The sequence below is a fragment of the Platalea leucorodia genome, assembly GCF_965183815.1.
Source record: "Platalea leucorodia genome assembly, chromosome: 2".
NCBI lineage: Eukaryota > Metazoa > Chordata > Aves > Pelecaniformes > Threskiornithidae > Platalea > Platalea leucorodia.
The window spans coordinates 57,705,341-57,720,354 of NC_138824.1; the positions used below are offsets into that span (position 1 = coordinate 57,705,341).

At 42.0% G+C, this 15,014-nt stretch overlaps 1 protein-coding gene across 1 annotated transcript in view; it reads left to right on the top strand.

The window, feature by feature from the left end:
- The first annotated feature begins 295 nt into the window (after positions 1–295).
- Positions 296–15,014, top strand: part of RAP2A (RAP2A, member of RAS oncogene family) — a 32,572-nt gene continuing 17,853 nt past the window's right edge. The window contains exon 1 of the mRNA XM_082336862.1: positions 296–693. Within this exon, the coding sequence (XP_082192988.1) occupies positions 380–693 (314 nt within the window). The 5' untranslated portion in view covers positions 296–379. The remainder of the gene's footprint in view (positions 694–15,014) is intronic.

The window sequence follows — 15,014 nt, forward strand, 5'->3', positions numbered from 1 at the left end:
GGGCGCGGGGAGGTGCCACGTGACGCGGCGCCGCCCGCCCTCCTCCCCGCTCTTTCTTCCTCCCCGGCGCCCCCTCCGCGCGCCGGCCGGTTGGCTGTTGCCGTGGCGACAGGGGAAGGAGGGGGCGGGGCCGGCGCCCCACCTCAGCCGCGCCGCAGCCCGTGAGCGCGGCCCCGCCGCCGCGGCCGGGAGCATCGGCCGGGCGGGCGGGCGCGGAGCGGAGCGGGGGCGGCGGCGGCGGCGGCGGGCAGGGCGGGGCGGGGCGGGGCGGGGCGGGGCGGCCCATGGCGGGGGGGTGAGGAGGGGCCGTCGGCAGGTGCGGGTCGGGCGGTCCGGCTGGGCGGGCGGTCGGTCCGTCCGCGCTGGCGGCGGCGGGAGGATGCGCGAGTACAAGGTGGTGGTGCTGGGCTCGGGCGGGGTGGGGAAGTCGGCGCTCACGGTGCAGTTCGTGACCGGCACCTTCATCGAGAAGTACGACCCCACCATCGAGGACTTCTACCGCAAGGAGATCGAGGTGGACGCCTCCCCCTCCGTCCTGGAGATCCTGGACACGGCGGGCACCGAGCAGTTCGCCTCCATGCGGGACCTCTACATCAAGAACGGGCAGGGCTTCATCCTGGTCTACAGCCTGGTTAACCAGCAGAGCTTCCAGGACATCCGACCCATGCGCGACCAGATCATCCGCGTCAAGAGGTGACTTGCCCGGCGGCCGCTCCGCCGACGGCCGCGCCCGACGCCCACCTGCGGCCCGGCCCGCCGGGGCCTGCCAGCCGCCCCTGCCCCCCCCCCCCCCCGCCTTCCCCGGCTCCGTCCGTCCCCCCCTCCCCCGCACCGGGCCGCCCCGCAGTGCCCGGATCTCCGGCCCGGGGGCTGCCCACGCCCTGCCCGCTGCCCGCTCAGGTGCCTGCCCCGCGGCTTCCTCGCCCGCCTCCCTCCCGCCTTCCCGGCTGGCAGCATCCCCCCGCCCCCCCTGCGCCGCTGCCTCGCCCGCAGCCGCGGGCTCCCCGTGGGCGGGTGGCGGCCGGCAGCCGCAGGGGTGGCGGGGCGGGGGCAGGGGGCTCCGGCGGTTTTCGCTGCCCGCCCGCCCTCCGCCCCCGGTTTGCGGGTACGGCGCGGTCAGTTTGGGGCGCTCCTGCGTGAAGCGCGGCGGGCGGGCAGCGGCAGCCGCTGCCCCGGCTGCGAGCGGGGGACGAGAAGCAGCCCCCCGAATAAGGCGTGGGGCAGCCCCCCGGTGCGCTTTCGTAGCGGACGCGCCGCGGCTGATTGGCAAGGCAAGCGCCTGGGTGCTTTCGTGCAGCACACCCGTCTTCAAAGGCAGATACAGATCTGCCTTTTCGGGTACCTGCACAGGTGTTTCCGCGAAGGTCCCGCTCCTCTGAGAAGTGCGGAACGCAAAGCCTCTTCCTTGGGAAAGAGACGAGGGCTGGGAGCGTTAGGCCCTGCGTATGCCGGGGCTTCTCTTAAATTTCCCACAGTCGCGTTGCCAGCCACTCTGTTGCGAGTGAATCCACAGTGGTGAGACCCGGGTGCGTACTGCCAGTTTGTTTTTATAACCGCTACGTTGTTTGGATATGCGTCAATCAGTTAGATGTCAGCAGCTGAAATGCAGCCAGTCGCGCTAAAATAAGGGTAGATGCACCATCTGAAATCGTAGCAACCGTCTGAACCATAGCGTGGACGAGAAAATGCCGCTGGCCAGATCATCGCAGACCGAGATCTGTTACTGCCCGTGGAGAGAGGTTGTAATTATGTCGCGGGACTGGTTGTAGCTTTGGCTCGGACATCTGAAAGGGAAACCCTTGTAAATAACTTGGTTGGACCACAGCCGTTGGATTTGCATCTTAACGTAGAGTGCAGCATAAAAGGTGATAATGGCTAATCATACGGTCGGGTATGGTCTGTTCACAGAAACTACCATTCCACACCAAGGCCTGGGGAAAGATGTGTTTTGAAATTGGGGAGGAGGGTGAGTAGGGGAAAGGGGAGGGAGGAGACAAAGCGCCGATATTTTTGGAGACTTGCAACTTTCTCGTAGTAGGCATTTCTTAATGTGTGTCCTAACTTTTTCACTGGGGATTTCTAAAGACCAATGTAATGAAGTTATTTTTAATCGATTATGGAAAAATGCATTTTCCATATCCCTGCGATCCTTATCGTTCACACATACCTTATAGAAGAACAGTTTTTCTTTAGGTAGTTAGAGTTTATTAATTAATAAATGCTTTTGGTTTTCCTGTGTTTAATCAGTGATATAAATTCATTTAGTCTCTGAATGCCTAGCTGTGGCTTTTGCAGCTTGCATTGTGCTTTGCAATGGAGTGTCTGCATTCAAACCCCAGCTGACAAGCTGTAGGTAGGTGAAGCAGAATAGGAAACAACTTGTACTTCCATAGTTACATTGACTCAGCACTGCTCAGTCAGTCTAAATGCTGCTCTTACCCTTCTTCTGCCATCTCTTTTACTGCAAGACTTCAACTTTAGGTTAAGTACTTTGTGAAAGACATATGAGCAGTGTTTTAATCCTAAATCTCACTTATGTGAAGTAATCTAAAAGCAGCTGAAATCCTGAAAATTTTAGCAGGTCCTGAAAATTTTAATTGAGTTGTAGTTGAAAGGGATATGCTGTTGACTTGCAATATTAAAAAGATGTAGTTTCAGCAAGTGTACCAGATCTTTTCTGGTCAACTTACTTCATCTTATATTTGTGGGTTTTGTTGTTGTTATGTTTTGGAACTTGACTTAAGTTCGCAGGCAGTGCACGACCTAATGTGCTGTTGACTTAAGCTTGCATCCTTTTTACCAGTTAAACTGGAAGAATGCATATTTACAGATATAATATGTATCTGTACAAGGACTTCTAAGTTATAATTTACAGTGGCATAAATGCATTTAATCCCTCTTAAGAGACAAATAATCATAGTCCTGTTTACTTAGGGATTTTGGATGAGAGGTACCTGAAAATGACAATTACGTGCTGGTATTGATACAAAACCACGACCTAAAAATCTCTGAACTTTCATTGTACCTGAAAATCGATTGGCCAGGTCTCTAACCAGTAGGTATCTCTGCATTTTACATGTTGTCCTTGCTTTTTTGCTTTTTTTTTTTTTTGGATGAAAGAATCCCTGTGTTATTATATAATTAGAGAGTAATTAAAATTACTCTCCCAAGAAGTAGAAAAGCCAGGTGAAATTCCCTCTTCAGGTTAAGAGATGCACGCTTGAGCCTTCTGCTTCCCTGGTCTAACCACCACACGCCAGGCCAAACTAAGCTGAAGGAGCCCTTCGCTCCACCTGATGCAGCTGAGTTACTTTATAGGAATGAATGACATGCTCATGAATGAAAGAGAGGAAACAAGTGGACCTTTACTTAACTCTGAAGCTAGTGGTTAGAAGAGGTTGAGATCGCTCTTGCCAGTATAGTTTCTGTTCTCATTAAATGGCTATTTAATATTAACAAATGCGTAAATAGACTTAGAAACAGGACCGAAATCCAGGTCTCCCAGTTTGCAGAGAAGTCTCCTAATGGCAAAACTATGAAGTCAAGCTTCCTTGTGTAGTGTGGGAGCCTAGCATCCCTTTCAGGCATGGTGCACAGCTTTAACAAGAGTAGAGGATGCCTCCATAGCTTTTTCTTTCCTGGGAAATGGTTTAAATGTAAACCATATTCTTCTTTTTGAAGTAAAGAAAACATTTTTGTCTAGATCTTTCTAAGAATGAGTCAAGGTGCTTTACCTTCAGTGGGGGAGCCCTGTCAGTTCCGAGTGGATGGGTGCACCCCCAGCAGTTCTGCCTAGACATAAGGTGAGGAGAAGGAAAAGGTTTCAGCAGTGCTCGCTCTGCTCTGGGCCAGTTTCCCCACTGCGCAGCATGCTGCCAGCGTTGGATGAAGGATCTCGGTCATATGAAATCCCAGCTGCTGTTCTTCTTCCTCCAGATGCTGCGTCTAACGATAGTTTCTACCCAAGGAGTGGCTTGGCTGTAGCTCGTGTTGTACAAAGCAATCGCTTCTGCAGTCAGCTGTTCTTGCAGCGCCTGCAACTAGCCCTGTTTATCTGGAATGTGTGCTTTAGTATCAGTACGTGGGGGGCAGGATACTGATGAAAGGGGATGTGCCCTAGGAGAGTGAAGCTGTGGATGCCTTGTTTTGCTGGATAAGGAGTGTAATCAGAAGGCAGGAGGACAGCGGGGTTGTGTCCTAATGTAGGGTGGTGGGTTGTGCAGAATGAGGCCAAAGGTATAAGGCTTGTCTCTGGGTTTAAGAACTTGAGAGTGCCTCCGTGCTTGTTTGAAGCTGTTCTCGCTAGTGATGATAGCTAAGTAGACACTCTGGGAGCTCCTATTCATGGTACAATTGACGACTTATCTGAAATGCATTGTTCCAACCCCATGATTTTAGTGTTTCGGGCACCCAGTACCAGTTTCTGGATCCCCCTTGTGCCAAATGTGCCCGTTAAGCGTTTGCAAGAATCAGAAGAAACAAGGCTTAGGGTTTGTAGTGTTGGGAAGATGGAGTGTACATAAGGATAACATTTTTCATGTGATAGCTTTGAAGGATGCTCCTTGCTTTCTGTATACAAGAAGGATAAAGGGAATCAACTGCTGCTTTACTGCCTCCTGGTGAGATATTAAACAAAATATGTTACCTGTGCATTTGTAGGTGCTGCAACTCTGAGACCTTCTTTCCCTCCAAAATGGATTTACAAGCTTGGCAGCAAAGAACTGTCGGTTGTTTACATTGCAGACAGAACTCACTGTAGTTTTAGAACGAGCTGTTTTCTGGAGAAACCTTTTCTTTGTGAGAGCAAGGCAAAACTGGATGAGCGGGCCCATGCCAGCGAAGGCTTGCAGTGAAGTAAGAACAGAAGCTGTCAAATGAAACGGATTGGAAGTGGTACACCCCAGTTAGGTATCGAGGTTTAGAAATAAGTAGTGAGTATGCAGATTAAGCAGTGTATTTTTTTTTTTTTTTGTGGAAAGAGGAGTTAGGTAATTTCTAACACTTTTGTGTTTGTCTTTTGTGTGATTAGAAAGCTCTCTGAAGAGAATCTGCTGATATTTACCATATACTGAATTTTAATTTTGGATATGACTTTCCCAATGTTTTTCTCCCATGAAGGTATGTTTAAAGCTCGTATGTATTCTAGGTGCTTATGTAGCCTTCAATAATGTAATCTCTCAATCTGTCCTATAGACTTTAATATATATATCCTTAGTAGAACCCCATGACATAGAAAAGTATTAGTATTTCTATTCAAGCAGAAAACTAAAGCACAGAAATAGAAAAGAACTCACAAAGTTAATTCAGAGTTTTTCACTTGGCAATAGTTTCTCTAGATGTCTGACCAGTGTTTTAAAGATAGGACTGTTGTGTTCATGTTTTGGAGAATCTAACAGATTCTACTTAAAATAGCATTTTTGAGAAATGCTTTATCTCAAATAGTGGAAAAAAACCCTTTTCATTCATCTATTGCTTTTTCCCTAGGAAGCAAAGACCAGAAAACGTATTAATGTAGATTGGCTGAAAATGCAGACTAAATGATATAGGTGTATTGCTATGAAATATCACAGAAATGAGTCTCCAGGTTGACAGTGTTCTTTGTGGTGGTGTTTATCATCAAGATGAAAGTCTGCCTCCCAGTCTAGGGGTTCTGTGTGGTAAATTAAAACATACAAGAGATGCAATTATTGAAATTTATTAATTGTGAAATCAGCAACTCGAATCAATGATAATTGATGTATTTAGTGACTTAATGGTAATTAAGTCTGAAAAACTATACTTGAAATTACAAATTGCTCAAATGTCTAGTTTGAAAATGTTGCTTTCCAAGTACTATGAAAACTAAGTACTGTTTTTACTCAAAGACCATTTAGCACATTGGGGTCCAGATCCTCATTAAAACTAGATAATATGATCATAGAGATGACTGTCAGTAAATATATAGTTTTGAGGAGATGAAATAGTTTAGTTTGTTCTTTAGCTCTTCACTGTAGTAAGTACTCTTTAAGCAAGGTTGAATTTACCAGTTTTCTGAAACTCTATGTATTTCTCATCTTTATTTTATTTTAAGAAAATATTTTTCTAATTCTGAGAACTATTTAGAGAACTCTTCATAAACACTGCTATGACACATTCAACCACAAAAGTGGCTCCAGCCTTCCAGGAAGAAATACCTAAGTGTTCAGAAGTGAAACTTGGAAAATACTATTCCTTCTGAAGTACTGTACGCAAAAGGTTGATAAATGTCTAGGGACTTTCACAGGTGCTAGCCATGTAGAGATGTTAGAAATAAGAACAGAATGAAATCCTGAAATCTTTTTTAGCAAGAGGTTTGTTTTGTTTTGTGTGTGGGTTTTTTTGGTTTTTGGTGGTTTGGGGTTTTTTTTTTGTTTGTTTGTTTTTTGTTTTGTTTTTTTTTCTTCCCCTCCTTGCAATAATCTCAATGTAGTGGATTGATTAGAGTACTCATCTTTAAGTGAAAAAGGCAGGGCAGGTATTAAGCATGGCCCCCATCCTCCACAGGATGCCTGGCCAAGCTGCCAGCCACTCTTGTGCACCCATCAGATGAAACTTAGCACTTATTGCAAGAACAGATTAATGGATTTTTAAATCCTGTCAAACGCTTGTACGTATTTCTGAGAAAATGTAGAAACCTGAACGGAATTCTGACATGGTGCAGACATCGGCCATTGTGTTAAAATATTTAAGTACAACAGAAGAACTATTCTGGTGCCTCTTTTTTTTTTTTTTTTTTTTTTTTTAAAGGGACATGTATGGATAGCTGTTTCTCAGGTGAGAACCTTATCGATTTACAAGAAGAAAATGCAAATATTTTAAACATCTGTGGAGATATAAAGAAGTAGTAAACACAAGTAGTCAGTTGTATCAAATTGACCCTGTATATAACATCAGAACCTTCAGCTGTATGGCCATCTCCTGTGTCTTACTGGGGAAGTGATACGTAGACTGTCCCCTAGAAAGTGTCTATAATAGAAAGAATACAAGTTTGCAGGATACAGGACATTACTGTAAAATTTATTTAGTTTCAAACTCAGATTTTTCGTTTCTCTTTGTGCTGTCATGCTTTTAAAATAAATTTGCAACACTTCTTTCTGGCTCTGTAGAGTTTAGATTTTTTTTTTTAATGAATTACCTCTTTTTAATTTGAAATTAATGAACTAATTCTGTCAGATAAAATTATAGGTTTCTTGATTTAAATGGGTAATTCATACATAGACAAAACTCTAAAAAATGTGTCTGACAGTGTGCAATTTTAAGCTACAGAACATTATTTTAAAGTTGCTTGGCTTAGTCTTAAACTCAGATATTTCAAGGTGCTCATGCATCTTCAGAACATATTACCTTTAATATTTTCCTGTAGAAGCTTTTGAATTAAATTCCATATTTGCAGAGTTCTCTTTCTTGATAATCTGAAACATTCATGCTACTTTGAGTTACTTTCTGTGCAAACCATGAAAATTTGAGACAATGATTATAACCAGAGTCTTGTAATGTTTTTTTTTGGCTGCTTCTCCCCCCTGCCCCAGCTAATTGTATAGGTATTTCCAAGATTTATTTAGTTTTCTTTGTAAGGTAAAGTGACATGATAGCTTCCTTATGTGGGTGCTGAAAATAAATCTTTTTATCCCCTCCTGCTTTTTAGGTGTTCTTTGGACTTTTATTGCAAAAAAAAAAAAACCCAACAGGTAGGCAAGCTCCATTTGCATGCATGTTTAGTTTAGTGTGCTAGTTTAGAGTATAGCGTATCTTTTTTATGATGCCTGTATCACTTAGCATCATCTTGTCTTTTCAGGTCTTAATTGCTGCTAGTAGCTCATGTTGTTGTAGAGGTGTGTGAATAAATATGGATAGCTACAATTGTCAAATAGTAGAATAGTATGTGGCAAGACTTCTTAAATTTGTTTTCAGTTGTGCAGTGTTGCTTGATCGTGTCTGTGTTGTAAAAATGCTATTTAATGTGTTAAAGACCAAATAGAACAGTGACTTAATGGCTTTCATAGTTTAGTACAATAATATAGCATTACTGCTTGGGGTTGAATGTTTTCTATCTTGCTATTCATTAAGCTGTTTTGACACAGATTTTTGCAATGAATATTTGGAAAATTTTATCAAAAAAAAAATCATTGCTCATTAGAATTTCTGTTTTGCCTTTGAATTTCTGTTTTGCCTAGAGGACAATAATTCTTTAAATACTGTTTTTCATAGCCAACACAGTTGGCAGTAACTTGCATCTTTTTCTTTGAAAATAACCACGATTCTCTACGCTTCAGTTGGATAGTATGTGGATAGAAACAAATTTTGTTGTTTGGTCATACATAAAACATTCTGGGTAGCAGTATTTTTAGTTAAACTCTTATGTTAGCAGGCATACTTTTTGGACTGAAATTTCAAATATAGACATTCTTTGGTGATTGAAATTTTTTAGGTGAATAAAATTTGAAATGTCTGAGTGGGTGGCTTTCCCAAAAATCATTAAATCCATTCCTTTTCTAGTTTTTCCCTTAATAATTCAGTGTCAGGTTTGTATTTTTTGCACCTAGGAACAAACCTAGGTTTACTGGTTATTGAATTTCTGAAATATTGCAGTGTTGCTCAAACATCTCTTTTTTTTTTTTTTTCCTCTCTCCCTTTTTTTCTCTCCTTGTAAATTGTGTAGGTGGTATGTGATGATAACATTTTGAGAGAGAATAGGGAAGCAATTGGGACTGCCGTGCTAAATTATCCTGGCACGTAGTGACTTGTACAAAGATTTATGTGATTGTTAAGGTAATAAGAAATATAGCTATCTGCTTCTTCATATTCTCTTATTCATTAGGTTCCTGCTGGTCTGTTTTTTGGGTTTTTTCTTCCGGAGGTTTCCAGTACAGGGCTAGTATTTAGTTTTTGCTGCTCTAAGGCAAACAGTATACTCTAGGTACAGTTTACAATGATGAGTGCAACTCGAACACTTTCTTTGTCAATGGGTTGCATTTTAGCAGCTGTGTTGTCTTAAATCCTAGTCTAGACAAGAGAATTAAAGGTGTGATATGAGCACGTTATCCTTTCTCAACATCACTGTCATGCGGCTAGCGCAGTTAGTTGGTGCTGTATTCTTTAAAAATGCACTGGTGACAATGTTTTAATTCTTGTCTTGATTAGGCCTAGACTAGGTGAAAGACCAGGTGAAGAATAAAAAAAAAAAAAGAGTAAGTGTTTTTAGAGTGATTAGCTTGTTTTGAAACATTGCTTTCGTCATGTAGATAGAGCTTTAACGTCTTTTAAAATACTGTTATTATCTTCTGCAAAAAGTCAGGGTAATGAGGCAGACATTAAAGCATTTTAAAATATTAGAATGTAATAGCTTAGGGTAGTGGTCTGCGGTAAAATAAAATATAACTCTTATTTTATAGAATGGTTTAGTGACTTCCTGTTATTGTTCTGGTTAACAGGTAGCCACCTTAACTAAAAGATTAATAGTGTTTGAGATTCCCATGTGAGTATCAACTGAACTACAATTTAATTTGAACTGGAAATGAATTGGATCAGGGCGCTGAACTTGAAGTGCTCTGAATGTTGTGAAGAAGAGCTTTGGTCCTGGATTTCTGATTAATTGCAAGAAAAGATGCTTTCAAGAAATAGCCACATAGATTGCTTCTGGGCTATATGTGTGCTTGCTGTGATGAGCAAGTTTTGGTAAGAGAATGTTTGTACTGTTTGCCCTCTTACTCCTAATATATTTTACAGTGTAGAGGATAAATCAGGACTGATCAACCTACTTTATCTGATTAGATCTAGTTGCAGTTTCCCACATTGCTATAACATCTTTTTAACTGCTGTACAAAATCTTACTTGAAATGTTTTATAAATGTGCAAATAATGGGAATGCTTTTTGCTTTTGAAAAAGCCATGGACTTTATAAGACCTATCTAGAAATGCATAAATTAAGTCTTCCCTCAAGAACTGCTTTTCTTTTGAAATTTCCTTACCATGTTTTCAATTTCATTTTTAAATTTTAGAAGATTGTTGCTTTTGTCAGAACAAAACAATGAATATCAAATGTTTGGGTTTTATACCATTTTCCCCAAAAGTTATAAATGAGTGGGGAAAAAAATCAGGGTGGGTTTTTTGTTTGGGTTTTGTGGTTTTTTTTCCACCCACCCACCTCTGTATTTAATTGCACTTGGCCATGATGCAAAATCCTGGACGTGTGTATTTTTTGAACTACATGACAGCAGTTCTTGTTTATATACTGCTATTTGTACACTTTTTAAGAAGGTATGTTTTCAGTCTGTGGATTACTTTCTACTGCCAAAAGGACTTGATGTTGTAAAGAGTTTTCCTAGTAGTAATCTTCTACCTCCAGGTTCAAAGTTTGCCCCTCTTCTGCTGTAATAATTCTGCTGAAAACCAGTCAAACGGTGTTTTTTTTGTGGTTTTGTGGTTCAGGGTTTTTTTGACTTTAGGAATTACATTTCTTTTTGAAAATAATTTAGAGGGCAGAAGATGATCACCTTGAACTATTTCTTCTGGAGCATTTTATCAGATGCCTTTCATACCCCCCATCCCACTCCCCTTGCCCCCCGAAAAAAAAATAATCTAACTAGTCTGGGTGCTTCTCAGCCTCTGATCAAATTCAGGCTCTCCATCTCACTGCTTAAAGGCGGCATCTGCTCTGCTAGTCTCAGAAGCGGTTAGATTCTTGGTAGCTGACATGCAGGTTACTCCCTACAATGCCTGGAAGAGAGAAGCATGAGTCACCTTCTGCTGGGCTAAGGCTGCGGTCCACAACCAAAATCCAAGCAGTAATTTGGAATTAATTCTCCTATTGCTTTTGTCCGTTTGGGTGTGGTGTTATGTTTGGGGAGGTGTGGAGGGGGGTCAATGCAGTACCACTTAAATCTGTTCAATCTGCTTGGGTTCTTTAACAGATAAACTCCTCAGTGGGGGTTTTGGGGGTAGGAGAGATTGGTTTGGTTTTGTACCAAGAGTGCAGGATGCTGTCCAAAGCAGGGAATCCTGGCATTGATCTTCTGAACATGCAATGCATTGGAGGAGGTGCAATTCCTGCCCTCCCCCCCCCCCCCCCCCCCAGTGTCAGCCTTCTCTTTTCTTTAATGTCATTGAGAAATAAATGAGAAATGGGTCTTGCAAAATAGCTTAGTGTTTCTTTTCTGTGTCAGTTCTTTAGGAATCTGCTTTGCTCTGAGGTGTGTAGTCCTGTTGCAGCAAACCACTTGAACTATCTCCTTATGTATGTAGAATCTCTCCTCTTGAGAGTCAGACCCTCTCACTAATCAAAACACTTAAATTCTAAAAGAATGGGAGAAAAATGGAAGCCACTGTGTCATCATGGAGCAACAGCTGACTTTTCTTAAAATATTGTGGTCACCTGGACTGGGAGAGTATTCTGGTGACCATTCACTGCATGGGATATTGATAGTGCATTTTTGCAGTGACTTTTTTTATCTTAAGTGAATAAGCAGTCCTGAGAAATCCTTGGGTTTCAGTCTCTAGTATCTTTATTCAACTCGTACACCTGATCTTTTTCCGTTGTTGTTTCCTAAAAATTTGTGAATTTGCCTTCATGTATTTGTATTTGCCTTCACAGTGGCTCATCTTCAACAGGGAGATTGAAGAGTATTTTCGCGGTGTCGCTTGTAGCTTAGTGGTTAGGGCAGTCTTCTGGGAAAAGCAGATGTGAAACTCCTATAACTAAAGAAGTTGTGTGGTGCAGGTCTTTCACCTTCTTGATCAGTGCTGTAATCGCTGTACTGCTGTGTTAAATGCAAGAACCAGCATTGCCACTACTTAACTTTTAGTCCCATGGCTTTGGGTGGAAGTGATATCTGTTGTGTTTGTTATTGAGTATCTTACTGTTGGTGTGTTGCTAGATGGTGTGTTTAGTGTATTAGGCATCTTGAGGGACTTGGCTGCTTGCAGGCCTTGCCTATAAATCCCAAGAGAGCTTAGATGTGTGACCCTGTTGTGGTTCCAATATGTGGCTCAGCTGGGCTTGCACAGCTGTAGGCCTTCAGGCAGCTACCTTGTTTTGACAAAAACCTTAGGCGGATGTGGCCTGTCAAGAAATCAAGTGGATAGGCAGAAATTTTGTGGAGCAATCTCTTGGACGCACATCCCTAAATTCTTCTGGAGTCCCAGTATATTTACCTACCTCGATTTTGCATTTAGGCCCAGAAATATTTGCCATCAGAATGTTTTCCTCTCTTTACCTCCTGCTTTTTCACATAATTTGTATTCCTTACGTTTTCAGCAGTGAATTCCTGAATGCTTTTGTATGGATCTTGTTAGTAGAGGGTATTGCGTAGACCACAGACTTGATGATCATATCATCCACAGCATGGGCTTGACAATTCTTGTACTTCAGATGCCTTCCTTCTCTAAAAAAGGAGTTCTAAGCACAGTTTATATAGCTGATTGTGACATTATATTTGGAGTAGAATCTGCTTAGATGGTTATCCTCATACACATAGTTGTCTGAGGGATGATAGACTCTTTCCTAGGAAGAAACTGGAGAAGTAGATGATATCAAGACAGCTTGCTGAGAGTCCACAGAGTTTTAATGTTAAATATCAAATGTGAAGAAACTTGATTAATTAGTCTTCATAGGTATCTCTTCTGTGTTTCCCCTAGTTTGGATCTGCAGCCTCACTTAACATTAAAAGCTGCGGATGCTCAGCAGGCTATCTTCATATCATCTGCTTCTCCAGTCGTTGTTATAGGTTGGCCACGTGAGAATAGATAGCCTCCTGCTCCTTGATCCTTGATGATGTTCCATAAAATTTAGGCATGACGGCATGTTCTAGAATGTCACTCAATCCAAATATTCCCAAATTTGATTCAAATTGTGGAGAAGCTAGGCTGCCAGTTGATGTGGTGAATGACTAGCTATGTTTTGATGGGATTAGGTTTGAAGAACCCTCTGTCACCTTCAAAGATAACATTATGGATCAGATGATAATTTTTCCTGGACTGTGTGAACAGATATCTAATGGTCTTGCCTCTAGTCTGGCACTATATACATTATAGTCGTTCCATCTGGGATTGTGTAGCCTCTGTTGCTTACCGAAGTATCACTGTCTTATTATGTAGCTGCTGCAAATTTCTGATGAGTCTGTTTACCATCTAGCAGTTTTTAGTCAAATCTCTTGTAGCCCTTTTATTTCTAGTGCTCTCTATAACCAGATTTCATAGCAACCAAAGTCAGATGCTTGCTACCCATCAGATGAGTCTGTCAGCAACTGTTGGCAAGGAATGCTGTTCCTGTTACCAGTCCAAGTACCAGTTTTTACTTAAAGATCTGGTGTTATTGTGGAAATAGTCCTGCTGCCCACCAGGCCCTGTGCCTCAGATTCTGCACTGACCATGTAATTGGAGGACTGCTGGACTTGCTCCGCAGCTGCGTGAGGGTGGTTTTCAGGAACCATAGTGAGCAAATGCAGTCCTTGGACAGCCTCCTGATGGACTGGAGCTACTGTTCTTTCCATCTTTTTGATTTACGCTGTCGGTTATGTTTGTAATTGCCCAGAGTTCAACTACTGGGCAGCTGTAATGGTTTATAGACAGAACACATAATGTGAATGTTTAACTAAAAGCAGGGCCCTTTCTCAAGGGAAGGAAGTGACTGGGACTTGCAGACAATATGAACCCTCAGTCACAACTAAACTATAGCAGATGTGTTCAAAATAGCATTATCTGTCTAAAAATTATATCACAAGAAGCTCAAGATAAGTATCATGGTAGTCTGACCTGATGATGGAAAGGTGGTTTCTCCTGACTGCTTTCTCTTACCACTTTTGTAACTCTTTGATTAAACAAATCACATAATTCAGTTTTTATCTACCAAAGTTTACAATATAACTGTGTTCTGAAAAGGAAAATAAAACATACGGAAAGCTGGGGTCAGGATATTTGAACTTAAAAGGTCCAGATTGCTCTGGAACATAAGGAAGAAGGAAGGAGGGTGAGGTGCATACCATGTATTGCAGGGCTTACTGGTGTATCCCTAGGCCTGATATGGACACACTGAGGGGGAAAAAAAAACATGGTTACAAAGTTTTCGCTGCTGGGAAGAATTGTTACCTTGTAGACTCAGCATAGGAAAGAAAATAGGATTTAGAGGGGGGGAAAAAAAGTTTACCCTGTATTCTTTCCATGGATTCTGAAGAACTTGGTCATTCAATATGATTGCTGTTTATTGCAGGATATTGCTTTTTTTTTTTTGTCTTTATCTTGTTCTAGCCCTAGGAAACTGTATTTGGCTAAAATATACAAAAAAGCATCCTTTTTTTAAATTGAGATGAGCATATTCAAGAAAGAAAACAAATCACCTAAAGGTGTGAAATCGCTGAACTTAGCGTATGTTGAATTCTCCTCCAGATGGTTTTTATTCAGAAATAGTGACTGCCATCATGGTAGCTTCACCTGCCAGAGAGGGACAATGGAAAGCTCAGTCTCGGATGAAAGCTGAGAAGGCACACCTTGAAAGTCCCTTATTACTCTAAAATTAAGCAATTGTATTGCCTTCCTAGCTGGGATAATTGGACTGGTAATTGAAGTCTACATTCTTCTCCCAGAGATGATCAAAACACCTTCCTTTGAAAGACTTTCTGTCTGTCTGCAAGAAATGTGGTTAGATTAAAAGGACTGGGAACAGTCTGAGCTTCACACCCCCGCACACACCTTCATATTAATTGAAATGGCCTTTCTGCATAGGACAAGTTAACGTGGAAAAAATAATTAGTGGACTGTTTTCAGGAAATTCTAGTTACCAATTAGTGATTCAGTGAAGAAGGTATAATGGACACTAGGGTGTGTGGTACCTTTAAATATAGGCTCTTTTTTAAAAGAAATCCAACTTTCCTGCATATTTTCTTACCATTATTACTGTCGCTTTTGAGGGTTAAGTATACAAATTATCATCCTTTCTGTACCTAGAATGTGACAAACAGGCATTTAAATACTGGGGTGGTATTTTGTTTCTCAGAATAAAACAA